This window comes from Leuciscus leuciscus (assembly GCF_965113295.1).
Source record: "Leuciscus leuciscus genome assembly, chromosome: 5".
Taxonomy (NCBI): Eukaryota; Metazoa; Chordata; class Actinopteri; order Cypriniformes; family Leuciscidae; genus Leuciscus; species Leuciscus leuciscus.
In genome coordinates this window covers 45,599,505-45,615,056 of record NC_138729.1, presented here as the reverse complement: position 1 = coordinate 45,615,056, position 15,552 = coordinate 45,599,505, and the positions used below count along the sequence as shown (strand labels likewise).

The window sequence follows — 15,552 nt, the reverse complement described above, 5'->3', positions numbered from 1 at the left end:
TTTATTCAAAAACAACACCACCATAACCAGTGGCATTGCAGCTCAGCTGTTTGATCAACATGCTGGAGGAATACAGGCAAAGCATCACAGCATTGTTTGAGTGTTTACACCAGAACATTTACATGTACCCTCAGTCAGGGATGCCATGTACTGTAAGCATTTGCTGTATTTAGTCTGAACAGACGTGCTTGTACAAGCAAACAATGACATGCTTGCACTTAGATATATCATTTAGAGACTTGCATGTCAGGGAACAGCACAAGCAACATACTTTGAACATAGATTGATATTAATTTATGATATAGCCTGATTATTATTAATGATAGCCTGTAATTCACAGCTGAATATTTCAGCAGTTCTCGGTCCTATAAATCAAAAATGTATTGCATTTCTGACAAGTTTTAAGAGATGGGGCACCTTGTCATAAATGCAATACATTTTTGATTTATAGGAATGAGAACTGCTGAATTTTTTATAAAATAAAATAAAATAAAATAAAATAAAATAAAATAAAATAAAATAAAATAAAATAAAATAAAATAAAATAAAATAAAATAAAATAAAATAAAATAAAATAAAATAAAATAAAATAAAATAAAATAAAATAAAATAAAATAAAATAAAATAAAAAGGTTAGCAAAGTTACCAAAGTCTGAATTATAAGTCTAATAAGGTTTAATTTGTTAGCATTGGTTAACTACATTATTTAACTAACAATGAACAATAGTTCTACAGCATTTATTAATCATAGCCAATGTTAATTTCAACATTTACTAATACATTTTAAAACCAAAAGTAATTTTTTGTGTGTGAACTAACATTACTGTGAACTAACATTAACAAACAATGAGCAATTAGATTTGTATTAACATTAACAAAGATTAATAAATGCTTTAAAAGTATATTGCCCATATTGTTAGTTTACGTTAGCTAATCCATTATCTTAAGAATTCTACTAACTATAAGTAACTTTGCAACTACATGTCAACTAACTCTCATTAGAGTATTAGTAGACTGTTAAGTTAGGGTTAGTAGAATAAGTTGACATGTAGTTGCAAAGTTGAGGAGCATCAAAATAAAGTGTTAGCAGATATTAAGCAGAGAGTCTCCTAATACTCTAATGACTGCTAGTTGACATGTAGTGGTAAAGTTACTCATATTAAGTGGAATGTCTCAAGTGGACTATCTAAATAAGCAAGGTCACAGATCCAAGGGCCCCCAGGGTCCATCCGTAGGCCCCTTAAAGAACAGTGTCTGAGCAATAAAATTTTCCTTTTGTTAATCCCCAAAACTACAATAGCGGTCTTGAGTTGTAGTGAGATGTAAAGAGGCTTTTGTTTGACTTAGTTTATCACTCCGAGCTGCCACAGGATTATTACAGTGCAAATGAAATTCAAATACTGGCTTACAGCTAATCAGATTCCTCATTACGAGCTCTGAAAAGAAGAAACAAACAAACATCATGACCCAAGTGGGCCTCTGGCTTCTTCTGATATATGAGTTCAGCTGGAAGTTGTGTGTGACTCGTTGTAAGCCTTTGCCATAATCAGAAGTTCAGGGGAGTTCAGCGCTGATCTGGTTGTGGAATTTAGATAGGTTAAGGCACACACTTATAATTCTAGCTGTTACTTGCATATTCACTTTAACAGTCTAAGCAAATGGTGCTTGAATAATATCGGTCCAAAATGTTCAAACGCACGTTAAAGACAAAAAAAATCTTTATATTTTCATACAAACCATAAGGGAAACAAAAAGAATACAGGCACAGTCTGAACAGGAATGGGAGAAATCTTGATATATCCTTTAATATCAAGATTTTATTATACTGTAAAGCTCAGCTGTACTTTCATATCCTTTTTATCTTTAATACTCTGATAAAAAAAAAAATGGTGTAGGATTTACTTTGAAGCAATTTTCACTTAGAAATAGATTTTTTTTACAGTGTAAAACATGAAAATATCTAAATTTTTTCATGTCTTTTAAAAGGATATAGAAAAGAGTTCCCACACATTCCTATGATTTTTCCAGTCATTATTGATTACTGAATAAGGATTTATATGTGTATTTATTTATTAAGAAGATTTAATAATTTTTTTAAATTATTTATAATGATTGCACCCACAAAGAGCCATTTGTCTATATTAAATCTTAATTTAATATCTTAAATGTAAATTAAAAGTAAAATTGACAATAGAAATTCCCATGGCTTTTCCATGCCTGGAAAATCACAATTTCAAAACTCCTGATATTTCTAGGTCTTTTTCATCATTGTGAGAACCCCAAATAGGGTAAATAGAAAGAAAAACTGAAGCTGACCTCAGAGAATTAAAGTTTACACAAGTTCATCCATCATCCGAGATCTCAATGCACCATGCTATAATATTCCAACGCTGTGGACCTCAAATCTGCACCAACTGTACATGACCAAACCGCTTCCCAGTGCAAAATTCAACCTCAGATATCACACGTACTGCAGAGAGCTTTCCTTTATCTTATCTGCTCGCAGAAGTTCATTAAATCTGATAAGACACTGTTCCATGTTCTAGCAGATTACAATCTGAATTGCATAACATTAACAAACTGAGAGTTCATGATCTGTACTCACCTGGTCCTGTCTCAATCAGGTGTTGCTCAGAGTTTTCTGCATAAGGCGAGAGGTGTGGATCCCGCTAAAATTTCGCTGGGTTTTCAGTCAGATGTTATCTGTGAAGCTGGATTGGTGTTATTCCTCTTTCCTGTGGAGAATTCCAGAGCGCAGCACTCTCCTCTCCTGCCTCCTCCTCGCGCTTTTACTGCAGTAGCCCAAGATCAAGACACAGTCCCACCACAAACCTCTGACACACACACACACACACACAGCAGAAAGCAGAGGCGCTTGTAAGAACTGTTCTCTCTTACTCTCTCTCTCTCTCTCTCTCACTTTTGTGCTTGTCTTTCATAAACACCCTCTCTTTTTACCCCCTTCTTTCTTTTTACTCACTCCTGCTCTCTCTCTCACTCTCTCCTCTCTCTCTCTCTCTCTGGCGGAGGTTGGGGTTGCAGGCTTGCAGCAGCAGGACTCTTGCCAGTAACTCAGCTGTATGCAGTATTGATAGAGTTGCTCAGGGATGCTAACACAGCATGAATTTTCCCAGCGCTCCACTTTCCCTTTCGCTCTTCACCCCCTCCTGCAACTCCGTCTCTCCTTTGTGTCACTCCCCCAACCTATCAATCTGCTTCCTTTAGCCGACCGCTATCTAAATCACTCTGCACCCGTGATCTCTTTTATTCTCCTTAGTTTTTATTGAGCTTGTTCTCTCCTAAATGTACCACGTCATGGGGCTAACTTGCCATTTTAGCAGATCAAATCTCAGGTTCGCACTTCATTGCTGCATGCTGCCTGTCTGCGTCCCTGTAGAATAGATGATCATTCTGGATCATTCTGGATCATTAGTGCTCATTAGTGGCACTTGCTAAGACTATCACTCTTATTTATGCTCATACTTAGGTTTAGGAATTTGAATAAATCTCTGTTTAACACTAATTGATGCAGGTGCTTTTCTCACCCTGGACTGTTTGTGTAGTGGACAAGAACTAAAAGATAGGTGTTGAAAAGAAGTGCGCTATTATTTTTAAAGCTGCAGTCTGTAGTTTTTCCTCTTTGTCGCCACCTCTGTTTGAAATCTGTAATTGCAGTTATTCGCAGAATTATCAACTTTACGTGGTTGTGCCTCGGCACGGCGCAGCGCGGATGAATCCAATGTTTTGAGGAGAATGTGCGGCTGTCAGTCACCGCGCCGGTGTGGAGACTGTCATTCGGAATCACAGATTCTACTTTTTGGAAGTATGACCAACATAAGAATTTTCACCGGAAAATGTAATCTGAACAAGTAACATCCACTTTTGTTCTGACCAACTAAGAAAAAAATGCATTGCAATAAATCGCGCTGATCAAATCTAACAATCGCTTATATTATCACGACAAACCATGCAAATTATACTTTGTTCTCAAATTGTTAATGTTAACAACATCAGCATTGCGTGACTACATTTAATGCCCTTCCGATATTTATCCTTGTTTTCGCATGGGCTGGTTGTGGTTTCTTTTTTTCTGTAGCCACTCCGAAATTGAAGTCTTTTGCGTTTTACAACGGGTGAATCTCCAGTTGTCACTGGTGATTGTCGTTTGACAATCTTTCTGGATCCGCCATCAAATTGAAAAGTTTAATTATATCAAGTGCTGTGAGAAAAGACTATAAATCTCCACCTCCAACATCCTCACACGCAACATGGCCTACTAGTCGAGACTCCTTCTTTATGTGTACAGATGTGACGTAATGTTCCCGCGGAAATCCACCAGTACCACTGGAATTAAAAACATTATTACAAGCTTACCGTTTTGAATCGAGCTAAGGCAAGCAGATAGTTTTGAACACTGGCTGGTTATGTACTTGCTCAAACATTTATTTTGGATCATTTCTAACCCCAAAAAGTTATGGACTGCAGCTTTGAGCAAATGGATTTTCACCCTAGCTACTGCATAGCAATACACTAAAACCCACCCGGAACATGCATAGTCATGCACTAAAACTATGTATAACAGCACACAAACTGTATCAGCATGCCTTAAAAATAGGGCTAGGCAATGACACAAATATCACAATTCGATTTCAATTGACAAACTTGCAATTTGATTCAATTTCGATTCAATTCAATTTGATATCAATAATTGGGGCCTATCAGGTAACTTACAGTAAGGCACTAAAAAATTCTCTCAACGAATGCTGTAAACTATGGAAGCTTGTTTCAGTCACTGAATAAAAATGTAAAAAGTTGGCTAATTGCGACTTTTTATCAGACAATTCGTACTTTTTTTTTTGCAATTGTGAGTTTACATCTCGCAATTCTGACTTAACTCGCAATTGCGTGTTATTAACTCAGAATTCTGAGATATAAACTTGCAATTGCGAGAAAAAAGTCAAAAGTGTAAGATAAAAAGTCGCAATTACCTTTTTCAATTTTTATTCTGTGGTGGAAACAAGCTTCCATAGGGAACCCCAGTTGGTACATAACTATAATAAAGGTTAAATTAACTGATTTGTTGGCTACTTACATTTAAATTACACATAAGGAAGTTTTTATAATAACAACGTCATAATAATAATAATAATACATTTTTAATGACATAATTATGTTTCTACTGGCTGGCACAAAGAGATATATAGTGGCTGTCAAAAAAACTTGACAAACATAGCCTACAAATATGTATGTATTTGTATGTAATTCCTTGAGAATGTTCTTATGTTAATGAGCATTAATATAATAAATAAATAAATAAATAAACCATATAGCCTACATTAAATATTGAAGAACAGTTAACGTTACGTAGAAATGCAATGAATATATAGTGCATATATCAAAAAGTAAATTTTTCTAGATGACTGGCGAGTTTTTGGACATTGAATGTTTTTTCTGAGGTAAATGTAACATTATCTGACAGATTGTTTAGTAGCGGTTTAATTGACATCTTTCCGCGGTTCAAACACAGATTGAGCAATTTCATGAGACATGATACGGATTTCGGTAAGTTTTACTGTATCTTTCAACATACCTTCGGATGTTTGTTCATGTTTATTTCATGCTGTAACTACTAGCAATAAAGAGGAAGAGATGATAAGTTCACGTGCGCTTCGCTTGAACTGAAGGCCGCGCGTCACATTAAAGAGCGCCAAAACAGTAGGCTATATTATTTGAATTTCGTAATAAAATTGACAGAATGTGAAAGCTGAGACATTGTTTTATATCAGAAGTATCAAAGCTTATTGCGATTTATTGGATGTCATGCGCGCTATAATATTCAGGCATGATGAAGCAACAATAAAAACAGCATAAACTGAAAGATCTATTCTTGGGATTTAAGAATCGATTAAAATCGAGAAATGGATTTTTTTTTTTTTTACCCAGCTCATCTAAAAAACACCCAGAACACCCTAACTACATAGCTTACTAAAACCTTCCCAGAACATCCTAGCAACTGCATAGCAACATGCTTAAACAGTGACAACTGCATAGCAATGTGCTAAAGGAGCATTCAGAACTCCCTAGCTGGCTAAAATACACACAGAACACCCCAAAAACTGCATAGAAACATAAACAATGTGCTAATAATCAGGCCCTAGCAACCATTTAGGCTAGCTATGCACTAACTTTAGCAACCACCCCTTATGTAAAAATGTAGATTTGTCTTTTCTCCTTTGTGTGTGTCTGACTGCCTTTGTAAAAGGGTCAAAGTAAAAGGATGTCTGAAGATACTTACATTTTAAATATTATTTAAAGGGTCATGAGGCTTTGAGAAACCCTTTTTGCTGTGGTCATCACAAAAGGGAACCTCTCTGATTTCATATTCATTAAATATGCTGTCGGATCAGAGAATAGTTCGCTATGGGAAAGGGCGCGCCTCATCTAAAAGAAACCTGAAATAATGATTCACTGATTAAAGTTGTGCTTGCCATTTAGATTAAAACAACACTTTTGTACAATAAAACAGTATGCTCTCACAATGCATTAAGGCAGCAATAAATAACAACCAATGCATTAGGGATTCAGCCTTGAAACCAGCAGTCTGATTTTACTACAGCCATCTGACATCTTTGCAACATCTGCCAGCAGGTACAAACAAAGTTAGGCCTACCTCCATCAGGAAGCTAAGATCCTGGTAGAACATCTACTTGTGAGGCCCTCTGCTGGTAAAAGGTGGAGAGCTGAGGAAACATCACCTCAAGGGTAAAGGGACAAACATAACACATCATTTCATAAGGCGTTCATTCCCTTCACCAAAGTGTCCCAGACATGGCCTGTCCCAGTGTAAAGAGCCATACAGGTCACAACATATTATGCAGTAGATCAGAGATCTAATGAATTATGAATTAGCCTCATTCTCTGCTATGAATGTTAATGTCTTCTTCCGGTAGGGATGCTTTTCAGCCTAAAACCCTTCTCTGATCCGACAGCATATTTAATGAATATGAAATCAGAGAGGTTCCCTTTTGTGATGACCACAGCAAAAAGGGTTTCTCAAAGCCTCATGACCCTTTAAATAATATTTAAAATGTAAGTATCTTCAGACATCCTTTTACTTTGACCCTTTTACAAAGGCAGTCAGACACACACAAAGGAGAAAAGACAAATCTACATTTTTACATAAGGGGTGGTTGCTAAAGTTAGTGCATAGCTAGCCTAAATGGTTGCTAGGGCCTGATTATTAGCACATTGTTTATGTTTCTATGCAGTTTTTGGGGTGTTCTGTGTGTATTTTAGCCAGCTAGGGAGTGTATTTTAGCCAGCTATGCATTCTATTGCAGGTTTGAGAAGCCCAGACTCACACCTCACACCCGCTCTGATGTGCACTTCACACATCCACCATCACCTCCTGCAACCCCTCTCCTCCCCCCTTCTGCCATCCAACCTGAGCTTAAGGTCTGTGTGGAGGACGTGAGCCGAGTCTTCAAAAAACAGAAGACTAGGAAAGCTTCAGGCCCAGACGGCATCTCATCTGCTTGTCTAAAAGCCTGCGCTGACCAACTGGCCCCAGTCTTCACGCAGATCTTCAACAGATCATTGGAGCAGTGTGAAGTTCCCTGCTGCTTCAAACGCTCCACTATCATTCCGGTTCCCAAAAAACCTAAAATCACTGGACTTAATGACTACAGACCTGTCGCTCTCACGTCTGTGGTCATGAAGTCGTTTGAAAGACTGGTGTTGGCCTATCTGAAGGACATCACTGGACCCCTTCTGGATCCCTTTCAGTTTGCTTACAGAGCAAACAGGTCTGTGGATGATGCAGTCAACATGGGACTGCACTATATCCTGCAACATCTTGACAGACCTGGGACTTATGCACGGATCTTATTTGTGGACTTCAGTTCGGCCTTCAATACCATCATCCCTGATCTTCTCACAGCCAAACTGACTCAGCTCTCCATGCCATCCTCAATCTGTCAGTGGATCTCCAGCTTCCTGACAGACCGGCAGCAGCGAGTGAGACTGGGGAAGCTCACATCCAGGACCCTCACCATCAGCACTGGCGCCCCCCAAGGGTGCGTTCTCTCCCCACTGCTCTTCTCCCTGTACACTAATGACTGCACTTCTAAAGACCCCTCTGTCAAGCTCCTGAAATTTGCAGACGACACCACCGTCATCGGTCTCATCCAAAATGGTGACGAGTCTGCTTACAGACTGGGGGTTGAACAGCTGGCTGTCTGGTGCAGCTATAACAACCTTGAGCTGAACACGCTCAAAACAGTGGAGATGATTGTGGATTTCAGGAGAAAATCCCCAGCACTCCCCCCTCTCACCATCATGAACAGCACTGTGGAAGCAGTGGAGTCATTCAGGTTCCTGGGCTCTACCATCTCTCAGGACCTGAAGTGGGCAAATCACATTGACTCCATTGTGAAAAAGGCCCAGCAGAGACTGTACTTCCTTCGCCAGCTGAAGAAGTTCAATCTGCCACAGGAGCTGCTGATCCAGTTCTACTCAGCCGTCATTGAGTCTGTTTTAAGCACTTCCATCACTGTCTGGTTTGGTTCAGCTACCAAATCGGACATCAGGAGACTACAACGGACAGTCCGGACAGCAGAGAGGATTATTGGTGCCCCCCTGCCAACCCCCCAGGACCTGTACTCTTCCAGAGTGAGGAAGAGAGCAGGTAAAATCATCACAGACTCCACTCACCCTGGACACCCCCTGTTTGAACTGTTACCGTCAGGACGGCGACACAGATCACTGGCCACAAGAACATCCAGGCACAGGAACAGTTTCTTTCCACAGGCCATTTCCCTTCTGAACACTTAACATGCCCCCCAAGGCATATGCCTGTAAGTGCAATACTCCCACTGTCTAGTGAAATATTCTCTTAACTCAGGTGATATTTATATTTATATTATTCATACTACTCAAAATACTGTAAATATGTTCATAATCTGTAACATGCACTAGACTCCCACTGTCTAGTGTAATATTCTTTAACTCAGGTGATATTTATATTTATATTATTCATACTTCTCAAAATACTGTAAATATGTTCATAATCTGTAAATGTTTATTCAGACTAAACCCAACTGTGACCCCTTTTTTTTTAACTTTTTATACTATTTTTATTTTATTTTTTTTAAATATATTTTATTCTTAGAATTTGTATTACTATGTTTCTTGTTGTATTTGTATTTGTATATGTGCACTGGAAGCTTCAGTACCAAGAAAAATTCCTTGTGGGTGCAAGCACACTTGGCAATAAAGCTCTTTCTGATTCTGATTCTGATTCTGAAAACCCCTCTGGAGACAGTGGATGTCCTGGAAGAATCGATAGCTGTAGATTTTCAAGGGCACAATAACTTATTTATCAGGTTATTACCTAGTTGGATAGTAAAAAACAAAACAAAACAAAAAACATTAGCATGTTTAATACAATGAAATTTAAAATATATTTATGAAAATATATTAGATTAAATTAGATATTAATATAAAAATGTTGGGGTTGGAAAGATGTCACATCTTCAGTGTCACATGATCCTTAAGAAATCATTCTAATATGCTGATTTGAAATGTATCTTATTATCAATGTTGCAAACAGTTGTGCTGCTTATTAATATTTTTGTAGAAACCCTGATAGGCATACATAAATAGAAAGTTAAAAAGAACAGCATTTATTTGAAATATAAATATTATCTAAATATCTATGCTGTCACTTTTGATCAATTTAATGCATCCTTGCTTAATTAAAGTGTTAATCTCTTTCCAAAAATATACAGTACCTGTAAAAAGTTTGAAAACATGAATCAACATTAAACATACATTTTTAATGTTTTTGAAAGTCATCTGTTTAGCTTATTAAGGCTGCATTTATTTAATCTAAAATGCAGTAAAATCAGTAATATTGTGAAATATTATTACAAATTAAAAGGACTGTTTTCTATTTGAATATAGCTTAAAATGTAATTTATTCCTGTGATGCAAAGCTGAATTTTCAGCATCATTACTCCAGTCTTCAGTGTCACATGATCCTTCAGAAATCATTATAATATGCAGATTTTCTGCTCAAGAAACATTTATTATTTTTACTATCAATGTTGTGCGCAGTTGCAAAGCACAGTTGTGCTGCTTTTTTGTGGAAATGGTACACAAACAAGTTTGTAACATTAATACTGTCACTTATGATCAATTTAATGTGTCTTTGATTAATAAAAGTATTAATTTCTCTCTTTCTTAAGAATCTCACCAGAACTAGAAGGTCATCTGGGTACTTTTCACTGATTGTTTTAATTCGGACATAATAGTAGGCTCACATAATGTTTTTCACCTACTATATATATATATATATATATATATATATAAAAGTAGGCAAATTCAGATGTAGATGTAGAGTATAGCTCTTAAGGAATGTACCCTCATTGACCGTAAGCCAAAGGCACACCTTCTCTTCATTTGAACCCACTCACCTCTTGTGTTTCAGAGGAAACTCTTATCTGAACTCTACACTAGCTCTCTTTCGCTGCCAAGATTTAGCCGACGGCTAAAAGGTAGCATGTCTGTCCTAGACGAGGAAAAAAGAATTCATTGTTTTCCAACTTGTGCTTCAACTGTGGTCTGTCGCTCCCAATCTGCCTTCTTTCATTTCCTTTATACTTATTTTAATGTTGTTCTAACTGATGCCAAAATATCCATTAGGGATGGCTACACAATCTTTTCTATCCCAAAACACTATACACAAGGCCTTTGGAGTGAGGCCTGATCAAGTCACACACTTTTATTTTGTATAACCTCAATGATTCATCAATTTATACAATACCTTGCTTGATTTAACAGTAATTATACAGAATTCAACATAAAGAGAGTTCATCTAAAAAGAAAAATTCTGTCACCATTTACTCACCCTCATGTACCTCCAAACCTTATTACTTTCTTTCTTCTGTGGAACACAAAGAAAGATGATAAGATAAGAAGATGGAACGGCTTGATGGTAAATAAATGATGACAGAAACTCATCAACTATCCCCTTTAGGAACAAATCTTTTGACTAGGACAAATAGACCATTCAAATATTTGTCATTTTCAGTTCTTATGAGTTTTATGTCATATAAAGACTCTGATTATGCCCAGAATAGTCTCAGATCCCCCCCAAAATTACAAATTTATTCAGACACACAGGCTACTATTTTTTTCAAATTGCAAAACTTGCATTACAGCATTAACCGTAACTGGCACTGCTATCGTTATTGATAAACATAAAATAAATCAAACAAAATAAATAAAATGGAGTAAAATAAAATAAATTGATCAAATAAATTGATAAACAAAAAAGAGAAATTTCACATTCTTAATTTTTTTATTATAGGATAATGTTTTTAAATCTATCAGTATGTAAAAGTACCAAGAGGCCACTGATTTGTTTTCCATAGAGTTTTGAAAGTCATTTAAAAGCTTCAGAACATTAATAATTCTGTCCAGATTCTTCCAAGTCATGCATAACATTACATGAAGATTTGGTGCAATGCAAGTGCAAATACATTAGCTGCCATCCTGTGCAACCCTAACTAAAAGATTTGCAGAGTTTTAGTATTCTTTACAGGATGACGGCTCACAAATCTCTCAAGTCTGACGAGACCAATTGTAATGAAATAAGAACTGAAGCATTTGAGGGTGATGATCATCATGAAAAATCTTCTTATTTCAATCATAATTCTGATACAAACAAATTCAATATTTCATAACAAGTCCGGCCTTTTTTTTTTATTTAGTCACGCTGAGTTGCATTCTTGAATTTTCCAGCCTTAAGATGAAATCGAAGCTATAAGATTTCCGTCTTTCGGTAATACTGAGTTCTCGGCCGCTGTTCTTGATTACGAGCGATAATCTTATTTTGCAGCTTTTCTTCGTGATCGCCCATGCAGACGGCAACAAAGAGAAAAGCCCCTCCAACAACCAACAGGAGTCCAGCAAACCAGGCAGAAAACATGGCCTCTCCATACTCCCATCTGGGCATCACATCAGGAAGATTCTCATCCCAGAATTTCACTACCATTATGTACGCCATCATTGAAACAGGTGCGAGGGTCGTGATCCCAGACACAACGATAAACACTCCACCGAGGATGAGCAGAGCCCTCTTCATCCTCTCCCGCCCGGCACCAATCTCAACACCCTGGAGTCCAAAGAAAGCAGCCGCTACACCGAGAAATCCCGTTGCAATGGAAATGCACATGAGAACCCGTGAAGCTAAAGTGTCTAGTGGCAGGGCCAAGAAAGACTCGAAGGCTTTGCAGTGCAGTCCAACTTCCTCCGTGTAGATACACATGTGCCAGAGACCCTCATACCAGTTCTCCATCTCATTCAAATCAGAGTTCATCGTCTTCCATAGTGGCAGGAAGGTTGTAATAAAGGTTGTGATTAAACCTCCGAAGGACACAAAGAGAGAGGCTCTCTGGACAAACTTAGTGGTGAACAGCACCATATTAACACTCGTCAGTTCTCTTGCTTTGTCTGTCTATCCATCTGATGCCGTCTCAGATTTTCAACTCGTCCTTTCTCGTCTAGTCTGGACTGGCTCCTCCTTTTGCTTTAATAAAAACCCACCTGTTCTTGCCGGATAATCCCGCAGCCCTTCACAACGACGGGACTGTTTTTCAAACCGATGAATATCGTAACAGAGGACAATAACTGCTTTTTAAAGAGGAAATACGATATGTCCAGTTTTAAGTCTGTGCAAGAAGCCTGAACCAGAGCGCAATAAGACATTTTTGAAATTGAGGGGAAAAGAAAAGATTAGGAGGAGCTTCAAAGAAACTTCTTTTAAAAAAAAAGCCTATGCACTTTTCTCTTTCCTTTGCTAATTTTGGCTGATAATAACTCAGAAGCGTTTCTAAAGAGTTTTAGGATATACTGTTACTTTGCAAAGTGTCGGGTAGCAGCTGAATGAACTGCATTTTGCTCTGAGAACACTATGTACCACAGGTTTTTTGTCACCGAAGCTCCTGATTTTCGGAGACCAGTGGCAGGAAATCGGACACCTTGTCCTACACGCTGAGCTGAACTCATCTATACTCATCCTCACCATTTGTCCTTGAACACCCAATCTTCCCCTTTATGTATAATAGGCTTAAAGATGGCAAACCTCTAACCTTAAGTGTTAACCTCTCATGGGTTATTTGTGAGAAACAGATATACACTAACATTCAAAAGTTTGAGGTCAGTAAGATTTTTTTATTATTATTTATTTATGTTTTGAAAGAGATGAATAGTCTAATTAAATTAGACTTGAGCAGACTTGATTTTCACACATGAATTGGCATCTCTGAGTCCAGACCTTAAATTCATCGAAAGTCTTTAAGATATGCTGGAGGAGACTTTACAGAGTTCTTGAGTCTTGCATTGTCAAGACAAGATCTTGACCAAAAATAGATGCACCTCTTGATGGAAATAACATCACAATATTTATTTCCATGAAGAGGTGCATAAACTTACATTACACTGGAGGAGGAACCCCAGCCATATCTAATTGCCATAATATAATTGGGAGTATTGTTTTTTTACTGGTTATGGCATGAGGTAAAGTTCTTTTTTGAAAGCCTGACAAAATATGCCTCCATCTTTACTCTTGTAAAAAAAATTTTTTTTTTTTAATCTGTCAAACTTCAATATGGATGTTAATGAAACTTGTATAAAAAAAAAAAAAACTACTTTAAATTAAACTTAAACTTAAATACCATTGCTAAATGTTCTTACTCTTAGAAGACTTCATTACCCAGGCTTATCTTCCCATATCTGATGTAACCAGATCCACACACTGAAATGAAGATTATTTGGCTGGTTAAAGGTCAAGGATTGATCTGTGCTTTGAACATCATAGGTAAGTTTCCCTTTAGAACGGAGCCTCTATAGGGGTTTTGGTCTTAACCCTAAACTTTATGTGAAAATGCAAAAATAATACTGGTTAATATAAAAGGGCCTCTTCAGTCGACTGTAAAATGATGCTAATGATCCGAGATATGTTCAATCACTAACAATGGCCGATAATAATAAAGTCCGGGTGGCCTGAGAGATGCCCAGATGCACTTGCAGCTCCTGGCAGCGTGTGTGCAACTCTGAAGAGAATGATCCTCTTTGTACTGCCATCCAAAACTGCTCATTTTTCTTTCATCACCCCTGTCTGAGGCTCAGCTTTTATGGTGTTCTGTTGAGAATGACAGCAAACAGCATTTCAGTTAATAATGCTTATATTGTATTCAAAATTGTTTGAGAACGTCAGCGATTTTGACTTTTTAGTGAAGTGTTCAACTTACAGTGGTGTAAAGCATTGAGTAAATGTAATTAGTTACTGTACTTTAAAGGGATAGTTCACTTTGAAATAAAATTTTGCTATGTTTTAGCTTACCTCAAGGGCATCCAAGATGTAGGTCTCTTTTTTTCCGCAGTAGTTTCAATTTTGATATTTTTAGGTCAAACCGTTCTTGTCTGTCAGGTCTATGGTCATTATCTCAAAGAGCATGCACAGAGTCCAAATTAAAACAATTCCCCATCGTCCAAATTAAACAATTCCCCATCGTAAGTACACATTGATGGCCTAAGACACGAAACGAGCGGTTTGTGTGAGAAAACGAACAGTATTTATATAGTTTTTACCTCTTGAACACAGCCACGTCCAAGTGATCGGAGAGCGCGGGCGCATCCTGCTGTGTGACGTGTGCGCCGACTGGTGCATAGAATATACATATATAGATATCGCCTTGGCTACGGTTTCCAATGAACTGCAGTAGCCAATGCGACATCTAGTGTATATATCTATGCACCAGTCTGCGTACACGTCGACGTCACACAGCAGGATGCGCCCGCGCCCTCAGATCAATTGGACGTGGCTGTGTTCAAGAGGTAAAAACGATATAAATACTGTTCGTTTTCTCACACAAATCGCTCGTTTCGTGTCTTAGGCCATCAATGTGTACTTACGATGGGGAATTGTTTAATTTGGACGATGGGGAATTGTTTTAATTTGGACTCTGTGCATGCTCTTTGAGATAATGACCATAGACCTGCATTATATGACTGACAGACAAGAACGGTTTGACCTAAAAATATCAAAATTGAAACTACTGCGGAAAAAAAGACACCTACATCTTGGATGCCCTTGAGGTAAGCTAAAACATACCAAAATTTAATTTCAAAGTGAACTATCCCTTTAAGTATAATTCTGGGTACTTTGAAAGTATCAAAGAAATTAGCAACTTTTCTACTTGACTACATTGTTTGAATAGGTATATACTCTTTACTCCAACACATTTGTGATGAGTAATGTAATTAGCTGTTTCTCTTTAGCTGTTGTTTGCTGTATCTCAGCTTTAACTTACTTTGGTTTTCAGGGACTCTTTACATCTCTGTCAACTTATCATTTGAATAATTTCATCAAAGGTGCTGCATTTTGACTGCAATTTTCTGATTGGCTGAAAAAGAGCATTGGGCTTCAGGTCAGGACAGGTAGTAAAGAAAGTTTATACATGGTATTCGAAAACATTCGCTCACAGA

The 15,552-nt window shown here is 37.5% G+C and overlaps 2 protein-coding genes across 6 annotated transcripts in view; both read right to left on the bottom strand.

The window, feature by feature from the left end:
* The window catches only part of aifm3 (AIF family member 3), a gene marked incomplete at its 3' end in the record, with an annotated part of 38,026 nt that extends 31,606 nt beyond the window's left edge, over positions 1 to 6,420 (bottom strand). For 2 of the 5 annotated variants that reach the window (XM_082170833.1, XM_082170834.1), the window contains exon 1: positions 2,606 to 2,966. The other 3 variants (XM_082170829.1, XM_082170828.1, XM_082170832.1) reach the window with 3 other exon arrangements.
* Positions 6,421 to 11,389: 4,969 nt separating this feature from the next.
* Positions 11,390 to 15,287, bottom strand: cldn26 (claudin 26). The gene is made up of 2 exons (XM_082170869.1): positions 15,202 to 15,287; positions 11,390 to 14,350 (listed from the first exon to the last, which is right to left on the bottom strand). The coding sequence occupies exon 2, from the start codon at positions 12,485 to 12,487 to the stop codon at positions 11,825 to 11,827; it is 663 nt and encodes a 220-aa protein (XP_082026995.1). The 5' UTR covers positions 12,488 to 14,350; positions 15,202 to 15,287; the 3' UTR covers positions 11,390 to 11,824.
* Positions 15,288 to 15,552: the final 265 nt, after the last annotated feature.

Excerpts from the sequence above, each read along its gene's own strand:
- cldn26 (XM_082170869.1), bottom strand. The coding sequence starts at position 12,487 with ATGGTGCTGTTCACCACTAAGTTTGTCCAGAGAGCCTCTCTCTTTGTG.